The 22165-nt window shown below is 43.7% G+C and overlaps 1 protein-coding gene across 1 annotated transcript in view; it reads right to left on the bottom strand.

Moving 5' to 3' along the window:
* Nucleotides 1-11940: 11940 nt before the first annotated feature.
* Nucleotides 11941-22165, bottom strand: part of onecut2 (one cut homeobox 2) — a 46436-nt gene continuing 36211 nt past the window's right edge. Inside the window, exon 2 of the mRNA XM_068752958.1 lies at nucleotides 11941-12230. Coding sequence (XP_068609059.1) covers nucleotides 11941-12230 — 290 coding nt within the window. The remainder of the gene's footprint in view (nucleotides 12231-22165) is intronic.

Raw genomic sequence — 22165 nt, 5'->3', positions numbered from 1 at the left:
AGTGCTGTAGAGCTGTAGAGTGTTGTAGAGTGCTGTAGAGTGTTGTAGAGCTGTAGAGCGCTGTAGAGCGTTGTAGAGCTGTAGAGTGTTGTAGAGCTGTAGAGTGTTGTAGAGCTGTAGAGCGTTGTAGAGTGCTGTAGAGTGTTGTAGAGCTGTAGAGCGCTGTAGAGCGTTGTAGAGCTGTAGAGTGTTGTAGAGCTGTAGAGTGTTGTAGAGCTGTAGAGCGTTGTAGAGCTGTAGAGTGTTGTAGAGCTGTAGAGCGTTGTAGAGCTGTAGAGTGTTGTAGAGCTGTAGAGCGTTGTAGAGCTGTAGAGTGCTGTAGAGCTGTCGAGTGTTGTAGAGCTGTAGAGTGTTGTAGAGCTGTAGAGTGCTGTAGAGTGTTGTAGAGCTGTAGAGTGCTGTAGAGCTGTAGAGCGTTGTAGAGCTGTAGAGTGTTGTAGAGCTGTAGAGTGCTGTAGAGTGTTGTAGAGCTGTAGAGTGTTGTAGAGCTGTAGAGCGTTGTAGAGCTGTAGAGCTGTAGAGTGTTGTAGAGCTGTAGAGTGTTGTAGAGCTGTAGAGCGTTGTAGAGCTGTAGAGTGTTGTAGAGCTGTAGAGCGTTGTAGAGCTGTAGAGTGCTGTAGAGCTGTAGAGTGTTGTAGAGCTGTAGAGTGTTGTAGAGCTGTAGAGCGTTGTAGAGCTGTAGAGCTGTAGAGCGTTGTAGAGCTGTAGAGTGTTATAGAGCTGTAGAGCGTTGTAGAGCTGTAGAGTGTTGTAGAGCTGTAGAGTGCTGTAGAGCTATTTACTATCTGCTTGCTGTATCAGATCAGCATCAATAGAGCCTTTCAGATTTGTTCTATAATATCTGTTTTCTGCTGTAAATATCTTTCCCTGCAGGCCGTTCTGTCAGACATCACTTGTTTTAATGGGAACCAACATTTTACAAATGTTTTAGGGGGGGGGGGGGGGGGTACGCTTTGGCTGTGGCCACCTTTTGTCCTCCTTATCAGACCCACAGGTAATAAATAGAAAGGCAATGTCAAATGATGAAGAGCTACAGAATGGACTGCTGTTTCCCTGGCAACAAAGAGGAGCAAGACGATGGGATGGAGTGATTAAAAGGGGAGAAGAGGAGGTGGAGGAGGAAGATTTTAAAGGGGAGAAGCGACGAGATGGATTGATGAGCGGACATGGATGCTGGGGTGATTACAGAGAGAGAAAGCAGAGTAGAGTGAGAAGAGTGACAGACAAAGGAGAAAGGGATGGAGAAGAAGAAGAAGAAGAAGAAGATCGTCATTAGAGGCAGACAGGAAAAAATGGATGGGTTGATGGCGTGAAAATGAGCAGGCAGGGGAAAGACGACAAAGAGAAGGTTGGAATGGGATGAAACTTAAAATGTCTCCTTGAAGCAGTGAACATCTAATCGACATGTTCAGCTGAAGCTTCTCTACAGCTCATCAATACTCAATCGACAGTGTTCCACGTTTCAGCAGGAGGAAACGTGGAATGACATTTCCTGGCCACGCCTATTTAATGTTATTTCTAGGAGAGGGTGGGAAAGTTTGATGCATCGATGGTCACAAAATGTGAAAAGGGAGAATGTGTTCCAGTTTCTGTCACCTTTGCTGGTATCATGGTGAAACCAAATCACGATCACATGATTTATCTAGACTTAGAATACTCTAAGAGTGTGTAGATTTTAGTCTTTATATCAAAGGGATATTTAAGATACTGTATAACAGCCCAGATTCTAAAATAATGCCAATACATTATGCAAACATTTAGCTTGTATATTATAATCTATAAAATATGAATTTTCACGATGATAAAATGTCATAAAGTTTATGTCATAAAAATGAAATCCTTTCATGTGTTCTGAATATTTCCATTTGTCCCTTGCTTTTATTTTATTAAACACTCCTGGAACTTTGAATCGTTTCCAAACAGCAGCGTTAACATCAGCTGGTTGCTCTTTTGCTGAGAATGTGCCTCCTACACGATAAGATATTTATAATAAATTCATTAAAATATTAATCAGTGGGCAGCCCGGTGGCGCAGTGGTAAGCACTGTTGCCTCACAGCAAGGAGGTTGTGGGTTCTCCCCGTGCCTTCGTGGGTTCTCTCCGGGTTCTCCCCGTGTCTGCGTGGGCTCTCTCCGGGTTCTCCCCGTGTCTGCGTGGGTTCTCTCTGGGTTCTCCCCGTGTCTGCGTGGGTTCTCTCTGGGTTCTCCCCGTGTCTGCGTGGGTTCTCTCTGGGTTCTCCCCGTGTCTGCGTGGGTTCTCTCTGGGTTCTCCCCGTGTCTGCGTGGGTTCTCTCCGGGTTCTCCCCGTGTCTGCGTGGGTTCTCTCCGGGTTCTCTCCGTGTCTGCGTGGGTTCTCTCCGGGTTCTCTCCGTGTCTGCGTGGGTTCTCTCCGGGTTCTCCTAGGCTGGTTGGTGACACTAAATTGTCCGTAGGTGTGAGTGTGTGTGTGGCTGATTGTCTGTCTCTGTGTTTCCCTGCGATGAACTGGCGGCTTGTCCAGGGTGTAGCCCCGCCTCTCGCCCATTGACTGCTGGGATTGGCTCCAGCTTGGCTCCAGCTTGGCCCGCGACCCGGTAACGGACAAATATTAATCAGTGTTAGCTTAGATCAGGGATTCAAACTCGCAGCCTGCACGACAATATGAAAGTTTGAGGTTAATGCTGCCTGCGACTTCGATATGATTTTTTAATTCTTTTATTCAATTAATGAATATCTTAAGAATGTCTTTTGAGTTTTCGGTTGTTAAAAATACCGAAAAGAGGGTAATATTTAAAGATTTTCTCAAAGCCACTTTTTTCAGAAAATTATAAAAGTAAGATCTGCCGGTTTTGGGCTGAGAAGTTAAGCTGCATTCATCTTTCTCTTTTCGTGGAATACCTGATGTGGCCCGCCCTCACCCAGACTTTGCCTCCTGCAGGTAATTTGAGTTTGAGACCCCTGGCTTAGATAGCAGCACTGCTCGAAAACTGTTTTAATTCTAGGTCACTCTGATATAATGTTGTCTCTTGAAATAATTACAATATATAGTGAGATAATACTTATACAATTGAATAAAATATATTAACTATGTTAATGTACATTTTCACTTTCTTCTTGTGCTCACGAGCTAGCAAGTTAATATTCATTAGACAGAATAGCAGTGATCAAATGTAACTAAGTATATTTACTAAAGCCCTGTAGCTACAGGAAGTGTAAAGTCAAATGCCTTTTCACTTTATGATTCTTCGCTAGTTTTAAATATTGTATTTTTACTCTCCAATAAAGTGATCTGACCTGGTGTGACTTTCTCCTCCTGCAGCATGCTTAACAGAGAAATAAATAAGCATATATGTTGTACATGGATAAGACCATTGTGATTTCTTTATTGTTTTTTCTTCTTCTTTTATACATAGAGTGGAACAACATTAATTCTTCAACTATCTCCTTCATGTTTGATCATTTTATTCCACACCAAAAGTTTTCAGTCACCTCTATTTTTCGGCTACAACTCAAATGTAAGAAATAAAAATGGATGGTTTGATTTTTATTACTGTATGACAGTCATGAAAGGACAAGAGAAAAGAAACAAAAAAGGAAGAAAGTGCCCGAAAACAGAAATAAATGAAATGCTGTTTTGTGTTGGATGAGGTTTTGGCAGCACAGCATGGAATTGGTCTTTTTGGCTTTTAATGTTTGTGTTTTGGAGAGTAATCTGAATACCTAAAGAGATACAGTTCACATTTTGAGCTCAAACATTATCTGTGGAAACTGGACTGTTGTAATTTTGTTCAAAACCTCTTTGACCTTTGACTCCTCAGTCATGGTTACTGATGTCAGAATCAGAAAACAGATGCCCATAGATTAGTTGTCACTACGAGTAAAAAAAAAGTATTCCTTTAAAGCTCATTCTGACGTGATTATGATGGCAACAGAAATATTTCAGCCTCAGCCCTAGTGATCTAATTTACTCTGATTCAACACTAATGCTGAAAAAAATACAAAACATAGTCCAATCAGGAAGAAAATACATTTGATGCTGAATGCGCTTTAAAATTATTTTTTCTTGTTAACTATTGCTGCATGAAATGTAATGCAAATTATTTATTTCAGCCAATATTGTTGATCTTTGAGTTCATTGTACGAGTTAGCATAATTAACAGATTCATTGATTTTGAGGACAATGTTTCATTTTCCTGTTGAATTAAATTCAATCTCAATAAAAAATCCAACTTCTCATTTTGTTCATTGGCCCATTTGTGGTTCACTTCCATGCTACATGATTTTGAGTGGAGGTCTTGGTGCGTATAGCGCTTCCCTCCTTTGTACCTGCTGCACATACTTTATCCACAACCTCAAAAACAGCATTGAGGGTGCCCTAAAGGTGTGCAGCTCATAATTGGTTTCTATTTGCTTACTTTCACATTTTCAGTCACATTTGAGCATTACTTTTAGTGCGCTAGCTCTGACCTACGATGGAGGCTTCGGTTTGTCCACAAATCAGGCTTACCTGTTTCCTTTTAAACAAATGTTCTTGTTTTTGACTTGCTTTTAATTGGTTCAAAATGTGTTCTTACGAACATAGATAAATCCATCAGTTCTATAAAAGTTTTCTATTTGCAATTTTCAAGTAATGTAGAGGAGTGGACAAAGCTAAAGCTAGCACAGGCAAAAATCTAGTAAATCAGAGCAGAGCCGTCATGTGACCAGTTAATGGCAGCCATCAATGAACAATCTTTTCCTTTCTCACTTTGACTTCAGCCAGAACTCTTTGTAATTCTCATTATAGTTACAGCTGGTGTCCAAATTAGCTAATAAATGTACCGCTAAGCTATCGCTGGAAAACTTCCAATTACTTCTCAGCGTAGACGCCGACCCTTCACCCCCTGACAATGACTGAAATGAATTCACGTTTTATATCAGCAGGTCGGAGGGCGCACTAATGTGAGATGCAACATAAAGTGTTGTCTGACTAGCATACAGTGTTGGAAATTAAATAGCAGGATAAGGTTGATAAGAATCACAATGCAGTTCATCGTAAATATACACATGCATAAAATCTGGGCTATAGTGCTGCTGTTTGGATAATGGAGCTGCGATGCTAGCATTATGACACAGACAAAGAAGTACACCAAAACTAAGAGTTCAAAACGGATGCAGGAAATAAAAGGAATCGTGGCTGGATTGGAAAAGAAATTGATGCATCAAAGAAAACAGCATTATTCTGGACTGAAACAAGTTATCATTCCAACAATGTTCTCGATCCCCAAAATACCAACAAGAGGGGATGATAACCCCTAAAAGAGAATAATCAGAGATTAAAAAAACAAAAACAAAGTAAGATTTGAAACTATAAATCTCTCAATTCTCAGCAAGTTGGACAGAGAAAACGGTGATACATCATCATCAACAACAACAAGAAAAAAGCATAGAATAAGACAAGCATCTTTCATTTTTGGTTTTAGCGTACCATTAAATATTACCCCCCCAAAAAACAAGCACAACTTCAAAATGTGTAAAGATTTGTCACCCACAGTAAAAGTTACAGTTACCAAAGAAAATGGAAGTAGTGCCAGTGAATGAATGCAATACGCTAACATAACACCACCCTAGCACTCGTGTCTGAGGTATATCTGCTACAGTTTGGTAGAGAGCACGGTCTGCGCACAACTCACACAAGTTTGTCTCCATTTTCTTTCATCATTTACAACCCTTAAAGAAAGAGAACAAGGATGAGCTGTTTCCACTGAAGCTGGAATTAGGCGTTTGTTTGTGTTAAATAATACATTTTTGTTTCAAAGGTCAGGAAGATAGTGAGTTCAAAAGCACATGAAGATAATGATTTGTAATGGGGAGATACTTTCAGTGTATTCTGAAAGTATTCCATTACTTTGTGAACTCACAGGAGATTAAACTTTCATTAAGCCGTGAAATGTAATTGAGAATACGGTTTAACATTTAAAGCCGAGGTTTTTCATATACATTCACGGTTCAGCCTCTCAGATCAGTGTTGAGAAAAGGTGAACTGATTACTGAAAATAGTTCTGTTTGGTGCTCAATAAAAATGAGCATGGAGACCATTCACTGCTAGGCACTAGCATGATCTCAGTGGAGCATCGTAGGAGCAACGCAGCACAAAGTGTCTGAATCTGTGTTTCTGACTGATACTGATATTTGAAGCAGTATTTTTACCGGTGTCAGGAATGAAATACTTCAATATTGGGGCATCTCGAGTATAGAAATGTTGTGTTTCAGTGCAAAACAGCATATTTTTTTATTTACCGGTAATTTCCAGATATTAAAGTTCGGACGCCACATAATGCTTCAAACAAAGTTCTACAAGAAGGTGTGGTGCACGTTTGTCTTTATGTTCCCTCGTTTATTTGAAGCATCTTAAAGTCCTTGTAGCATTTATTACGTCACACTTTTCACCTTTTTCACCAATTATCTATTTTTTCATTTATGCCTGTGATTGTTGTTCAGCAGTTTTCATTTGGCAGTTCTTAATTTAGAAGCACTCGGCTCTAGAATGCGTGACCGTCGTGCCTCTTGGGTATCCTATCCAGCCGTGGGACACAGCAGTCCCTGTCCCGTGGCTGGGTAGGGATACAGAAGAAGGCAAAAAGAAAAGAAAAGAAATAGAGAGCCCAAAAGCGTGGAGCTGAGCACAGACCATACTGAAGAGGACACACATCTTTGGTTTCTTTGGTTTCATCAACACGATGAAAAGGAGGTAGCCTCTCTGCTTCTCACTGTTCAAGCAGAACGTCTCTTCTTTTACACACAACGTCAGTCCTGGAAGCAGCTAGCTTTAAGGGACTCCTCAGTTTTCCTTCCTAACGAGTGAAGTAAGTCGGTGTGTTTGCATCCACGCAGTCACACACACACACACACACACACACACACACACACATCACAGGTGTTTCACCGTGGCGTGTTACATTACATCCTGTTTACTACGACTCAGACTATATTTACTATTTAGAGTTGAGCAGCACGAATGTGTATCCACATTAGTGTGAATCTGCTGCTGTTGTGATGACAACCGACAACAAGGTTATTTAATTGAGAAATGTTCGTTTAAAATCTAACATGGCGCCCCAAAGTTCACTCCAGAAATCTGCTGCATTAGTTGAGAAATGATTCAATTCATGCTATAAAAGATTAGTATTACACACTAATAGTTATTCTTTAACATTTCTGCTGCACAAAAATTTAGTTTTTGTCAACTTTAGCCTGCATGGAGTTGTGATTGCAAGAAAAGAAATCCTTAAAAAACAAAATCACATTATCCTCTTTAGCCTTCCACAGGTTGCAAGAACTTTTCTTTTTTAATTCAGGTATGAGAGAGCCTAGCGAAATAAAATCTGTTCTATCGCAAAATACCACCAATAAAAATGAGACATAAGGTAAATGGGAATAACGGCTTAACCAGGATATAAGATGCGTGGCTGTAAACACACACAGTTCACTGGCCTCTGAAGGGTTCCAGTTATCTTTGGTGAGTCAGTTCATATCAACGTGTGGCTCTAACTTCACCTGATCAAGAGTCGTTAAAACGTCAGTCTGAAATTCACTGCTTGTTAAACAATGGTCAGCAGGATGCAAACACGCTCAAAGGAAAGCAACTGATAAATTAGCCACGAAATTCACAAGAGCGAAAGAAAGTGGAAGCAGTGCTCAATGTTCGCTTCGTCATAAAGGGATTGTTTTCAATTTTTGAAAGAGAAAATGAGGAGAAATAACTAGATTGGATAAAGTCATTCCTACATTGTTCTGTCAAGTCTAAACATTCATAAAACAACATTTCATTTGCCTTTTAAAGTAAAGCTAACTAAGAATAAATTAACCGGCCTGGCGTAAGCACTGCATCTTTGATGCACCTAACATTCTTAAATACTCATAAATATTCATCAAAAAACAATTACATCTAATTAAATAACATGAAATTATTATTAAGTACAAAACTAGCATGTTCTAAAACACCTTATGAATAAATACAGCATTGAACAGAAAGAAAAGGGAACATACAATGTAAACTTTGGCAAAGCTAGTCAGGGTAAAAGGGCAAGGGAGATTTGGCAACACAATTTGTTCGCTTAAATCAAGTCAAGATCAAAACGGAAGAAAACATAAATTATATTACATTAAAGAAATCGTGTATTGCAAAAACAGTAGTAATAGAACACACAAGTATTCGCAAATCATTTTTGAGTACTTAAAACAAACAAGCAGTGAAAACCATTGGGTTTCTTACCCATTTGTTTTTGGTTTGGCAGGTTTAGCCTGTTACATCCAGACAGAACTGCAAGTGGGAATGGACAATGGCCGCCAACCCTGAGCCGTAAGCCCCGCCCCTCCATTGGGCGTGGCTAGCAGGAGGGAGAGTCAGGCAGCGTATGATATCTTTGGACTAAAAGCTTTACATACTGAAAGAGAGAGAAAAAACTAAGGATAAAGCTATTTGACCGATATTTTAGCAGTTTCTCTCAGCAGGTGTTGTGTTTTCTTTTGGTTTCGTTTCATTTATTCTGAAGCAGCAGCATAGCTCCTCCCCCCAACGATAATGTGTGTTATCTATGGACAGTTAGCATGTTCAGCAGTCACTAAGTGAGGTTCTTCCTCAAGCATGGCCGTGCAGGTGGAAACGTTCTGTTGCAGTTTTCTAGATTGTCCCCTGACCGTTCAATTTCTTGGTCTGGTGCTACAGATCTGAATGTGAATACTGGAAATGTAATCATGCATGCTCTGTGAAAGAGTACGGATGTAATTGAAATTGGTCTCTCTCTATAGATGGGTTCAAGAGTTATGGCGGGGGTAAGGTGTCAGTGTGCCATTGTAAGTACAGCAAAAAATCTTTGGTACGCACTGTACGTTTCACATGGTCACACCCTCCAGACAACGGCCAACGGAGAAGCGGCGGCTTTGAATCCGCGTTAGCTCCGAGTTCGTCCTACCGTGTGGATGTGAAGGTAGGGCTGTTGTCTGGCAGCTGTTGTTTTTTTATACTACTACTGGAGATTGTTGGAGGTAGACTTTGTCCTGTGGAGCATGTAAGAAATTAATGTGGAGAGTTAAAACTCTACAAGAAAGCGCAAATGGACAAACCTTCTTCAGGATGAGTATCAGCTTTTTTCTTTTCATTTGACCATGCTGGAGGAATAACCATCATAAATACTAGAGGTATGCACTATTATTTGCTGTGGCGAAATTAGCTAGCAATTTCCTAGCTTAAGAATAGAAATTGTGATTCACCATTCTCTGTAGCATTAATAATGGTAGCCAGATGCAGGAAATGCTACTATCAAGACATATTTGCCTACATGCTAATCCAGCGAAGTTCTACTGCAGAATTTGTAGAATAAGAGTTAGACAAAAAAGATTAAAACCCACACACGCCACTCCAGCATGGCCGCATGTCATGCTAGATTTATACATGCTAGCTGGCAAAAGGTTATCGTCTTAGGGGGAGAAGAACTGCTGCTGTCGTCAACGGAGAATCTTTGGTTTGTTAGCTGATGAGGTTTCTGTTGTTCTTTTAACCATTTTTTTTACTTTGAAAAACTGCATAGGCACACGTTAAAGACACTCTTCAACCGTGAGAGACGCATGAATGTTCTGCCTTTTTCCTGGGGGTCAGAAGGAAGACATTGGTCAACGGCATCCTCCGTTGCTTCCTTCCCTCCTTCCCGTGTGGTTTTACTCTTTTCAGTCCCCGACTTGCATTTCCCTTGAAGAAGGCAGAACAAAGCTACTTCTTCAGTCCCATGGTGTCCTCCTTCCTCCTATCCTCCCTTCTTCTCCTGGCTGTTGACCTCCTCCATCCTCGCCACTCTTTTTTTCCCCTTTTTCTTTTTTTGGTAATAATTCTCTTTCATCTTCAGTCAGTTTTTTGTTGGAACAGTTAGGTGCAGAAAAAGGTTTTCTTTGGTTTCAATTTGTCAATAAATAGAAAAAGTCAAGTGTCCACTTTGTATTCTAAATGGTACTTAATGCCTTTGGCTTGCCTCGAACCAGGCCGAGCACCAGCCTGGGGGTTCTACGGAGCAGGGGCTGCTGACTGGCGCCTTTCCTTTGGTTTTGATTCTTTTTTGGTTAAATAGCTTGACTTAGAGATGATTGATGAGGTGATTATAGATGGTAAAGGCTGACATCACAGAGCATGAGGTTTTTTGGGCAGTTGAGTTTTTTTGGGCTTGTTTGTATTTATTCATGTAAAGGTTATACATTTTTGACGAAATTGCAGCTAAAATCGGTGGGTGAATTAGGATTGGCCGTGGACGCGATGTGAAGTCTGTGTGGATAAAACGAGACGCGTCAGTTCATCTCTCGTTTCAGGAAGCGTCCATCTCCCCTACATGCTGCAAACAAATACTTTTTTATCATCTGTCCTGATTTCTCAACAACAACAAGTCAGATTATGCAACTTGACTAAAACGATCTGTCTGAAGAGATGGACTTGCCAGGCATCGTCTTTAGATTGTCCTCTTTGACTACGACAGTCCGGCCTCCGCGGGTTCGGGTGCTCACCGGTCCTGCTCATCCGCGCTACCACGTCAGGTGAGCGATGTGGCGACACTCCGGCTGGATCTTACAGCCATCATAGACCAAGACTGGATAACTTATGAACAGGCTCTGGACGTGGACAGCAGAAGAACTTTAACTTCTGTGTTGGGTGGGTTAAGCAGGGAACGTTGAGCTCAGCTTTGGTTTAGTTGTTTGGGTCAAGGTGGGAATTCTGAGGAGCCTTTGAGAAAAGACTCTTTGAAACAGTGTGTGTGTGTGTGTGTGTTTCTGGAACGTGGGTGTCGCTGCTTGTCTGCAGTGTGTCACCGCGAGCTTTTGTACATTTGTACGTCACAGCATATGAAGATGGGCGCCGAATGGATTTCAGCAACCGTTTAGAAAAATGGTTATCCTGAGTTTTCTAAGATGTGAAGACCACTCGGTTTGGCGAAGGGCCCCAGTTCTATTGCAAAGAAAATGTGCTTCAAGGTTGTGCTCACACATTGTATATATTCACATATCATAAACCTAATACTCCAGAATGCTGAGAAAGCTTGTAATGCTACATGCCTTGAACCCTTGTGGTTTGTGCTTGCATATTTAGCCATGACTTAGCGTTGGGAATATTCGCTGCTCCATTTAAAGAGTCAAATCATTACATGTCGGAAAATAACTCAATGTTTTGTCCAAGAAATCCCATAAATGTCATGTCATTGTGAGACATCGCTAGGTTTTTACATTATTTAAGAACATATAAATAACGTCAGAGACACATTCCTGTTCAACGGATGGAGAATACTTAACTAGTTAAATGATGCACAGTGAGATGCGGGCCTCATGCTTACGAGATTCTCTTGTCAAACTATATTCAGGGTCAGGAATGAGAGCAATGCCTTTGGTTAAGAAAGAGAGAACTAATATCGGCTTTGCAGTCCAGCTCCACCTTTCTCTTGTTTTAAATGCATATTTGGCCTTTCTTAAATTGACCATGAAAGCGTTCATTGGCATTGGCTTTCTTTGGACGTGTCAGCGGTCAGTTTGTGTCGTTGGTTCCTAGCTTATATTGCATAATAGAAAACACACTTTGTCTTCCGGTCTTTGGTACTTGGGCTAGCGTGTCAGCCTATTCTCCTAAATGACACGTCAGTGGTGGAAATCTATGATTTGAGCGGCGGCTTCCCGGTGAGGTGTTTGACAGGTGAGTTTACCCGTCAGATACTTTATGAATTCATGAAGTTGTGAAAAGATGGTTTAGGCTACAAACAAGTCGTCGCAGTGAGCAGCCCCTCTCTCAGTTTGACGAAACAGACAAACAAAAGAAAATGTAAAAAGTTTGGTTTTCCTCCTCGCTTCAACCCGTGACCCCGCCCACAACCCCTCCGTCCCTCCCACGTATCCATTGCCCCACCCAAGCCCCCTCCCTGCTCCTTATCCTGCGTCCCCATCCTCACTATCTGTCATCACGCTTTGGTACATGTGCTGGACGCTGACGATTGGCCACCGGGGCTGCCTCCTTCATCTGTCCATTTGTCCAGGCTCCGACGGCGGGCGTTCATGAAGAAGTTGCTGACGGTGGTGAGTTCAAGGCCCAGCTGCTGCGAGATGGTGAGCTGCATCTCCTTGGATGGTCTCTTGTTCTCCTTGAAGATGGCCAGCAGGGTGCGGCGCTGCAGGTCGGTGAAGACCAGTCGGGACTTCTTTGGCGTGCTGTTGCGCTCCTTCGCCGTGTCCTGCTCCTTCCGCTTGCACGCTACAATGAGCATCCGGAGACAGGAAGAGGAGACAAAACAAAACGGAGAGGAGAGGAGAGGAGGAGACAGAATGAAATTGTTAGTGTTGTTTGCACCATTTGAGCAAAGGTTAAATGTGAGAGAAGGCTTTGGCAGCGCCTTAAAGTAGACAAACAGGCGGTCCTGTTCCCGCGTACCTGTTTACTCGACCTGCTGTCTGTTCCGCTCAGAAATGAGGACATCGCATGAGAAGCAGAAGGAGAACGTGTGACATGCAGTGGTGTTTCTTTATCGCTGCTGCGTTTTCCTGTTTGATTTACATGTGAGCAAAAGCTTCGTATTCAGTGCTTAAATCAACAAAACACAATTTAAAGTCCTGTATCTACTTTTAGCTTTTTGTTTTGTGAGTTGGGAACTTGCTTCTCCAATTATTCCAACACCACATGAATGCACCTATTATGACTGCAATGCTGACGCCTTCTCCATAGTAGGCTGGAAACAACGTGTGAGTCAACGGGGCTGGAAGAAGACGACGTGATGCTCGAGTTCGTTCGGACTTCAGCTGTGATTTGTTGTTGTATTTAAACCGCTGACAGTTTAGCATCGTTGTAATCTATTTTGAGTCATTTTAAAATGTTTATTTTTGCTAATATTCAGCCACATGAGCTAAAGCCACGGCGTTGATCACGCCCCGGCCGTGCTGAGATGATGTTTGGGAACGAGACCCCTCGTTTCCGCTGCATGCTTTCAGCGGAGGGTCTCGCCGCCGGTCGATAGAAAGACATTCTCCTCCCGGGGTCTGTGCAGCGCTGATGATTCCTGTCTGTGTTGCAATAACTCCTGGATGAAGCCTCTCATCACAGAGAATGCCCTGGAGGGTAATAACGTCTAAAACAGCTTCTCTGTTGACATGTCCGTGTCTCCGTCTCAGTGTTTGAGACTTTATTTATTGTCTTTCTGTCTTCACTGCAGGGAAAACACTTTCTCTGGTCCTTCACAATGATCCCCCCCCCCCGAGTCCAAATGTTACTGCAATATTAAGCCTAATATTATAGGGATTAATAGTTCATGTTCAAACAGTTATTCTTTTTCTAACCCTCTCTGCAGTCAGCAACTATCAGGATGTCGCTTGTAGTTCTAATATTTGACCGGGACAAAAGTCGAAACTTTTAAAGTCCGTATTTTTAGAAACATAAATTCAGAGAAAAATAACAATCATAACGGTGATATCAAATCCTCGAATGTGTTTATTCAGTCACTGAGGAGGAGGAGGGGGGGGGGGGGGGGCGTTTGGTTTGATTACCTTTCTGTGTCAGAGCCAGCTGATCAGTACGAATCACACGCACACACACGCACACGCACGCACGCACACACACACACGCACACACACGCACACACACACGCACACACACGCACACACACGCACACACACACGCACACACACGCACGCACACACACACACACGCACACACACGCACACACACACACACGCACGCACACACACACACACGCACACACACGCACACACACACACGCACACACACACGCACGCACGCACACACACACACACACACACGCACACACACGCACACACGCACGCACACACACGCACGCACACACACACACACGCACACACACGCACACACACGCACGCACGCACACACACACACACGCACACACACACCCTTGTCCTCTCTCTGAGACCTCATGTCACTCTGCTGATCACTGCCTTCGTCTCCTGATGGCTGAGTTAGCTCGATGCTGTTAGCTCGATGCTGTTAGCTCGATGCTGTTAGCTCGGCTGTTAGCTCGATGCTGTTAGCTCGATGCTGTTAGCTCGGCTGTTAGCTCGATGCTGTTAGCTCGATGCTGCATGATAAACGCACCTCGCTGACCCCGACAGAGTCTTGGGGATCAGCTGGGACACATTTAAGTCTGGAGTCTCGAGAAACGCCGCAGACACGCTGCATGCATGATTTCGTGCTTTAGCGCTTTCATTGTTCGTGTTTGCGTCATAACGAACCGGCTTGTGACTGGATAACTGGAATGATCAAATGCAGAACTTCCTGCTGTGACTTACAGGGGGCACTATTGATCTGTGATGGATGAGTGACACGCAGGAAGTGCAAAAGACAGCTCTAGTTTAATGTTTCTTCTCTTTCCTTTTGTTCAGTAATGTTCTAAGTGGGACATGTTATATAGTATAGACCAGTGTTTCCCAACCTTTTTTGAGCCGCGGCACATTTTTTACATTTACAAAATCCTGCGGCACACCACCAACCAAAATGACACAAAATGACGTTCTAACACAGTACACATTAGATTAGATGAGCTTTATTATAATATAGAGTTAATAATATAGTGTTTTAATGTATTTATACTTAGTGTGAAACCTGGGGCTGTTTTGATGAACACAAAATGGATATCCTGCAGTAATGGTAGAAAGACACACACGAAGCTCTTCCTCATCAGCTCTCAGTCTCTCTGTTTTTAGTTTTTATCGCCGTCCAGCTTGAGAAGCTCAGCTCACACAGATATGTGGTTGAAAACGGGAGCAATGTCAGAATAGCTTTGTTGGCTAGAACGGGGAACTCCTTGGCAACAGATAACCAGAAACTGTCCAAAGGAAGATCAGCAAAGTTTAGCTTTAAACCACCATCTTGTTTCAGTTCAATGTAGTGATGGGAATTCCGGCTCTTAAGAGAGCCGGTTCTTTTGGCTCCCAAGTGGCTCCTCAGATTTTTTGTTGACAAAATTAATTTAATACCAAATCATGTGCATTGTGTAAAATTAGCTACTAATGTAAAAACATGCACTATATCAAATGTTTATTAAATGTCTTTATTTAAATCCTCTTTGCACTGCTAGCTACAATAAACATATTATATAATATAAAATACAAAACCAAACCAAACACATCTCACAGAGAACAAGGTCAAATCTCTGCATGTAAATCTCAAACAACACATCAAGAAAACATAAATTAAAAAGTGCAAAAGATAAAGCAGCTTCAGGTAACAGTTCTACTGTTTTACTGAAGATTGGCATCAAAGGAAACCGAGTGGCTCAGCTTGGAGGGGCTGATCCTTCTGTTATCATCTGTCCTGTTCTGGAGACTCTCTCTGAGGGGACAGTCTCCGTGCCATTGCGTGTGTGAGACGTGGGTAGACTGAACACCTGGACTCCCACCAGCTCAGTGGGTCTGCACTTCTTTGGATAAGCGGCTCCTCAAGATACGATCTTACTTTATTTTATTTTGCCTTTGTGTCAACCGCGTTAAAATGTCTCCAGATTTTACTACGTTTTCTATCTCTCGTTTTCTCTCTCACCCTTTCTAGCGCGTCGTTTGTCTCTAGTCTAAAGTTCTCTCTCTCTCTCTGCCGCCCTTTTGTTTCGTCCGCTCGCTGTGCTGCATGTGTGTGGCCCGCGAGTCAAAAGGTTTGCCCCCCCCTGGTATAGAGCGTAGAGTCCACAGGAGCCCAAAACTGAGTCATAGGATCTGTTTGTTCCATACATTTGTGTGTGTGTGTGTGTCTGTGTTGTTTAGTGTCGGGGTGTGTGTGTGTGTGCTGTTGAGTGTCGTGGGTGTGTGTGTGTGTGTGCTGTTGAGTGTCGTGGGTGTGTGTGTGTGTGTGTGGCTGCTAAACGTTTAACACAGGCTGCTTGCTAAAGAGGCAGAGGCCCCGCAGATCATCGCAATGCAATGCAGTTTGGTACTGACTCCAGAAAAACGACGTCATCTCCATTTCTCTATCGTCCAAATGACCAGTCCCGCAAAAACCCACAGTGAATATCCGGAGATAGATTTGCAATATGCTTTTTGGGTAGGATACTTAGTACTGCCGATTACTAAAGGTATTCAAAATGAAATATAAAGAGTTCAGCATTTTGTTTAATAAACCTTTTAAGTCAGTAATATGATGTTAAAAATGATGAAATTGTACTCAAAAAGTGTGAGTTGGATTAAATTACAAAGAGCTGACGTTGAAAACTGGAATAAATGTACCCTTATTCACAAACAGCTGTCCTATAACATTTTCTAAGAAACACCGTCCCCATATTTATACATTTGCACATGAATATTGTCTTTAATAACTGTTTTTATTGTGAATGCTGCTGAAACGATGATGAAAGGCGCTCGTAGCTCCAAGCAGAGCCAGACAGGGATCATATTTCAGGCCGCTAATATGAACCCAGCCCAAACTCCCAGCTGCTCTCTGTTTATGGCAGGCCAGCTTCTAGGACTATTTCTGCACACAAAAATTGCACCAAAATCATCAATGATTGACAAATGGTTTCATCTTCATCTTCATCACCATCATCTATATGTGCACTTGTTGGGTTTGTTTTGCACCTGACATGGAGAACATACTGCTTTATACAGTATTGGAAGCGTCTTTGAGTTTTCAGAAAAGCGCGATATAAATAAAATGTATTATTATTATTAGGCCCGAGCGCCTATTCTAGGCGTAAGGGGCTATTGCTTTTGCAACGCAGAAGACAAGTTGACGAGCGTAGCGAGTCAACCCTCGACAAAGTTGACGAGCGCAGCTCGTCAACCCTCGGCAAAGTTGACGAGCGCAGCTCGTCAACCCTCAGCATCCAACACACTCACGCACACACACACCGACACTCAACAGCACACACACACACAACCCGACACTAAACAACACACACGCACACACACAGACATCGACAAACACAGTTGACGAGCGCAGCGAGTCAACCATCGGGCGACCAACACACCCACGCCCACACACACGACACTCAACAGCACACACACACACACCCCGACACTAAACAACACACACGCACACACACAGACATCGACAAACACAGTTGACGAGCGCAGCGAGTCAACTGTGTTTGTAACTGTCTTCCGATGGTTGACGAGCGCAGCGAGTCAACCATCGGGCGACCAACACACCCACGCCCACACACACGACACTCAACAGCACACACACACTCACCCTGACACTAAACAACACACATACAGACACACACAAACATGAGTTGACGAGCGCAGCGAGTCAACTCATGTTTGTGTGTGTCTGTGTGCCCCCACAGACGGGTAGCCCTCGTCGAGACCATTCCAAAAATGTATTTTGTTTAGAAATCGCATACTCAGAAAAAAAGTTATATTGTTTTTGCAAAAATTCTTTATTAGGCCCGAGCGCCTATACTAGGCGTAAGGGGCTATTGCTTTTGCAACGCAGAAGACGACAAGTTGACGAGCGCAGCTCGTCAACTCTCGACAAAGTTGACGAGCGCAGCTCGTCAACCCTCGGCATCCAACACACTCACGCACACACACACCGACACTCAACAGCACACACACACACACACCGACACTCAACAACACACACGCACACACACAGACATCGACAAACACAGTTGACGAGCGCAGCGAGTCAACTGTGTTTGTAACTGTCTTCCGATGGTTGACGAGCGCAGCGAGTCAACCATCGGGCGACCAACACACCCACGCCCACACCCACGACACTTAACAGCACACACACACACCCCGACACTAAACAACACACACATACAGACACACACAAACACGAGTTGACGAGCGCAGCGAGTCAACTCGTGTTTGTGTGTGTCTGTGTGCCCCCACAGACGCGTGGCCTTCGTCGAGACCATTCCGAAAATGTATTTTGTGTAAAAATCGCATACTCAGAAAAAAAGTTATATTGTTTTTGCAAAAATTCTTTATTCTTCTTTATTCTTTATTAGGCCCGAGCGCCTATACTAGGCGTAAGGGGCTATTGCTTTTGCAACGCAGAAGACGACAAGTTGACGAGCGCAGCTCGTCAACTCTCGACAAAGTTGACGAGCGCAGCTCGTCAACCCTCGGCATCCAACACACTCACGCACACACACACCGACACTCAACAGCACACACACACACACACCGACACTCAACAACACAAATGCACACACACAGAGATCCACAAACACGAGTTGACGAGCGCAGCGAGTCAACCATCGGGCGACCAACACACCCACGCCCACACCCACGACACTCAACAGCACACACACACACACCCCGACACTAAACAACACAGACACACAGACACACACACACACACACAAACACGAGTTGACGAGCGAAGCTCGTCAACTCGTGTTTGTGTGCCCCCACAGACGCGTGGCCCTCGTCGAGACCATTCCAAAAATGTATTTTGTGTAGAAATCGCACACTCAGAAAAAAAGTTATATTGTTTTTGCAAAAATTCTTTATTCTTTTTGCAAAAATTCTTTATTCTTTTTAGGCCCGAGCGCCTATACTAGGCGTAAGGGGCTATTGCTTTTGCAACGCAGAAGACGACAAGTTGACGAGCGCAGCTCGTCAACTCTCGACAAAGTTGACGAGCGCAGCTCGTCAACCCTCGGCATCCAACACACTCACGCACACACACACCGACACTCAACAGCACACACACACACACACCGACACTCAACAACACACACGCACACACACAGACATCGACAAACACAGTTGACGAGCGCAGCGAGTCAACTGTGTTTGTAACTGTCTTCCGATGGTTGACGAGCGCAGCGAGTCAACCATCGGGCGACCAACACACCCACGCCCACACCCACGACACTTAACAGCACACACACACACCCCGACACTAAACAACACACACATACAGACACACACAAACACGAGTTGACGAGCGCAGCGAGTCAACTCGTGTTTGTGTGTGTCTGTGTGCCCCCACAGACGCGTGGCCTTCGTCGAGACCATTCCGAAAATGTATTTTGTGTAAAAATCGCATACTCAGAAAAAAAGTTATATTGTTTTTGCAAAAATTCTTTATTCTTCTTTATTCTTTATTAGGCCCGAGCGCCTATACTAGGCGTAAGGGGCTATTGCTTTTGCAACGCAGAAGACGACAAGTTGACGAGCGCAGCTCGTCAACTCTCGACAAAGTTGACGAGCGCAGCTCGTCAACCCTCGGCATCCAACACACTCACGCACACACACACCGACACTCAACAGCACACACACACACACACCGACACTCAACAACACAAATGCACACACACAGAGATCCACAAACACGAGTTGACGAGCGCAGCGAGTCAACCATCGGGCGACCAACACACCCACGCCCACACCCACGACACTCAACAGCACACACACACACACCCCGACACTAAACAACACAGACACACAGACACACACACACACACACAAACACGAGTTGACGAGCGAAGCTCGTCAACTCGTGTTTGTGTGCCCCCACAGACGCGTGGCCCTCGTCGAGACCATTCCAAAAATGTATTTTGTGTAGAAATCGCACACTCAGAAAAAAAGTTATATTGTTTTTGCAAAAATTCTTTATTAGGCCCGAGCGCCTATTCTAGGCGTAAGGGGCTATTGCTTTTGCAACGCAGAAGACAAGTTGACGAGCGTAGCGAGTCAACCCTCGACAAAGTTGACGAGCGCAGCTCGTCAACCCTCGGCATCCAACTTTGCCATGCTGTTGAGGACGACCAACACACTCACGCACACACACACCGACACTCAACAGCACACACACACACACCGACACTAAACAACACAAATGCACACACACACAGAGATCCACAAACACGAGTTGACGAGCGCAGCGAGTCAACTCGTGTTTGTAACTGTCTTCCGATGGTTGACGAGCGCAGCGAGTCAACCATCGGGCGACCAACACACCCACGCCCACACCCACGACACTCAACAGCACACACACACACACCCCGACACTAAACAACACAGACACACAGACACACACACACACACACAAACACGAGTTGACGAGCGAAGCTCGTCAACTCGTGTTTGTGTGCCCCCACAGACGCGTAGCCCTCGTCGAGACCATTCCGAAAATGTATTTTGTGTAGAAATCGCACACTCAGAAAAAAAGTTATATTGTTTTTGCAAAAATTCTTTATTCTTTATTCTTTATTCTTTATTCTGCTGTTTAAACGGCAATTTGACCCCCTGAACATGCTCGAAAACTCACCAAACTTTGAACCAAGCTCAGAACCGGCGAAAAATTAATTATTTTATGTGTTTTAAAATTGGGAATGAAAAAGTGGCGCGCTAGCGCCACCTACAAAAATCACAATGCATTGTGCCTATGGGGGGTCCGACGCCAACTTTGTCGGATAGCCACGAAATTCGGTACACACATGCGTCAAGTCAGGGCAAAAAAAAAAAAAAATTATGGCCACGCCCCCAAACACACAGGAAGGCGGCCATATTGGATATAATTTTAAAAACTGCAGAGTCAGCGTTTGCACACACACACACTCCAATCCAAACCAAATTTTAAACACTTATTGACCCTTCCTACCTGGACACTTTAAAAGGGAAACTTTGACAATCAGCCTTACAGCGCCCCCTAGAGAACGATAACAAAAATTGAATGGGAATTAAAAAAATACTTTGCCAGAAATGATTGAAACTTACCAGAAAAGTCCCTCATGTGGTCCCGATCAAAAAACACAATCGTAACCATGTTGTTTTTACGCTGTTGCCATGGCGATGGCAACCCCTCCTATGGGGAGGGGTCCGACGCCAACTTTGTCGGACAGCCACGAAATTCGGTACAGACATGCGTCATGTCAGGGCAAAAAAAAAATGTATTGTGGCCACGCCCCCAGACACACAGGAAGGCGGCCATATTGGATTGAAACTCCTGATGGCAGATGGCCATATAATCCAAATAACGATTTGACTAAACTGTGACCTACTCATGCAGCTCAAATCTAAACACTTGCGAAGCACTCAGGACAAAAGCGGCGCGCGTCGGCGGGTCAGCTCAACGGCCTGTCGGCCGGCGAGGGCCTACAACGCCGCTTGCGGCTTTAATTCTTTTTCTTTTTCTTTTTCTTTTTCTTCTTTGTTCTGCTGTTTAAACGGCAATTTGACCCCCTGAACATGCTCGAAAACTCACCAAACTTTGAACCAAGCTCAGAACCGGCGAAAAATTAATTATTTTATGTGTTTTAAAACTGGGCATGAAAAAGTGGCGCGCTAGCGCCACCTACAAAAATCACAATGCATTGTGCCTATGGGGGGTCCATCGCCAACTTTGTCGGACAGCCACGAAATTCGGTACACACATGCGTCAAGTCAGGGCAAAAAAAAAAAAAATTAAGGCCACGCCCCCAGACACACAGGAAGGCGGCCATATTGGATTGAATTTTAAAAACTGCTGAGTCAGCGTTTGCACACACACACACTCCAATCCAAACCAAATTTTAAACACTTATTGACCCTTCCTACCTGGACATTTTAAAAGTGAAACTTTGACAATCAGCCTTACAGCGCCCCCTAGAGAATGATAACAAAAATTGAATGGGAATTAAAAAAATACTTTGCCAGAAATGATTGAAACTTACCAGAAAAGTCCCTCATGTGGTCCCGATCAAAAAACACAATCGTAACCATGTTGTTTTTACGCTGTTGCCATGGCGATGGCAACCCCTCCTATGGGGAGGGGTCCGACGCCAACTTTGTCGGACAGCCACGAAATTCGGTACAGACATGCGTCATGTCAGGGCAAAAAAAAAATGTATTGTGGCCACGCCCCCAGACACACAGGAAGGCGGCCATATTGGATTGAAACTCCTGACGGCAGATGGCCATATAATCCAAATAACGATTTGACTAAACTGTGAGCTACTCATGCAGCTCAAATCTAAACACTTGCGAAGCACTCAGGACAAAAGCGGCGTGCGTCGGCGGGTCAGCTCAACGGCCTGTCGGCCGGCGAGGGCCTACAACGCCGCTTGCGGCTTTAATTATTATTATTTCCTTATTTTCATAGATGTCTGCTGCTTTCTCGCTCAGTGTCTTCATGTCATTTATGCATACATGCAGACAGCTTCTGGTATTTTAAATATATCTTTAATATTAATATCTTACTATTATTATTATTATTATTACTATTACTACTAA

The sequence above is a fragment of the Brachionichthys hirsutus genome, chromosome 19 (genome assembly GCF_040956055.1).
Source record: "Brachionichthys hirsutus isolate HB-005 chromosome 19, CSIRO-AGI_Bhir_v1, whole genome shotgun sequence".
Classification (NCBI taxonomy): Eukaryota; Metazoa; Chordata; class Actinopteri; order Lophiiformes; family Brachionichthyidae; genus Brachionichthys; species Brachionichthys hirsutus.
This window is presented reverse-complemented; position numbering and strand designations above follow the sequence as displayed.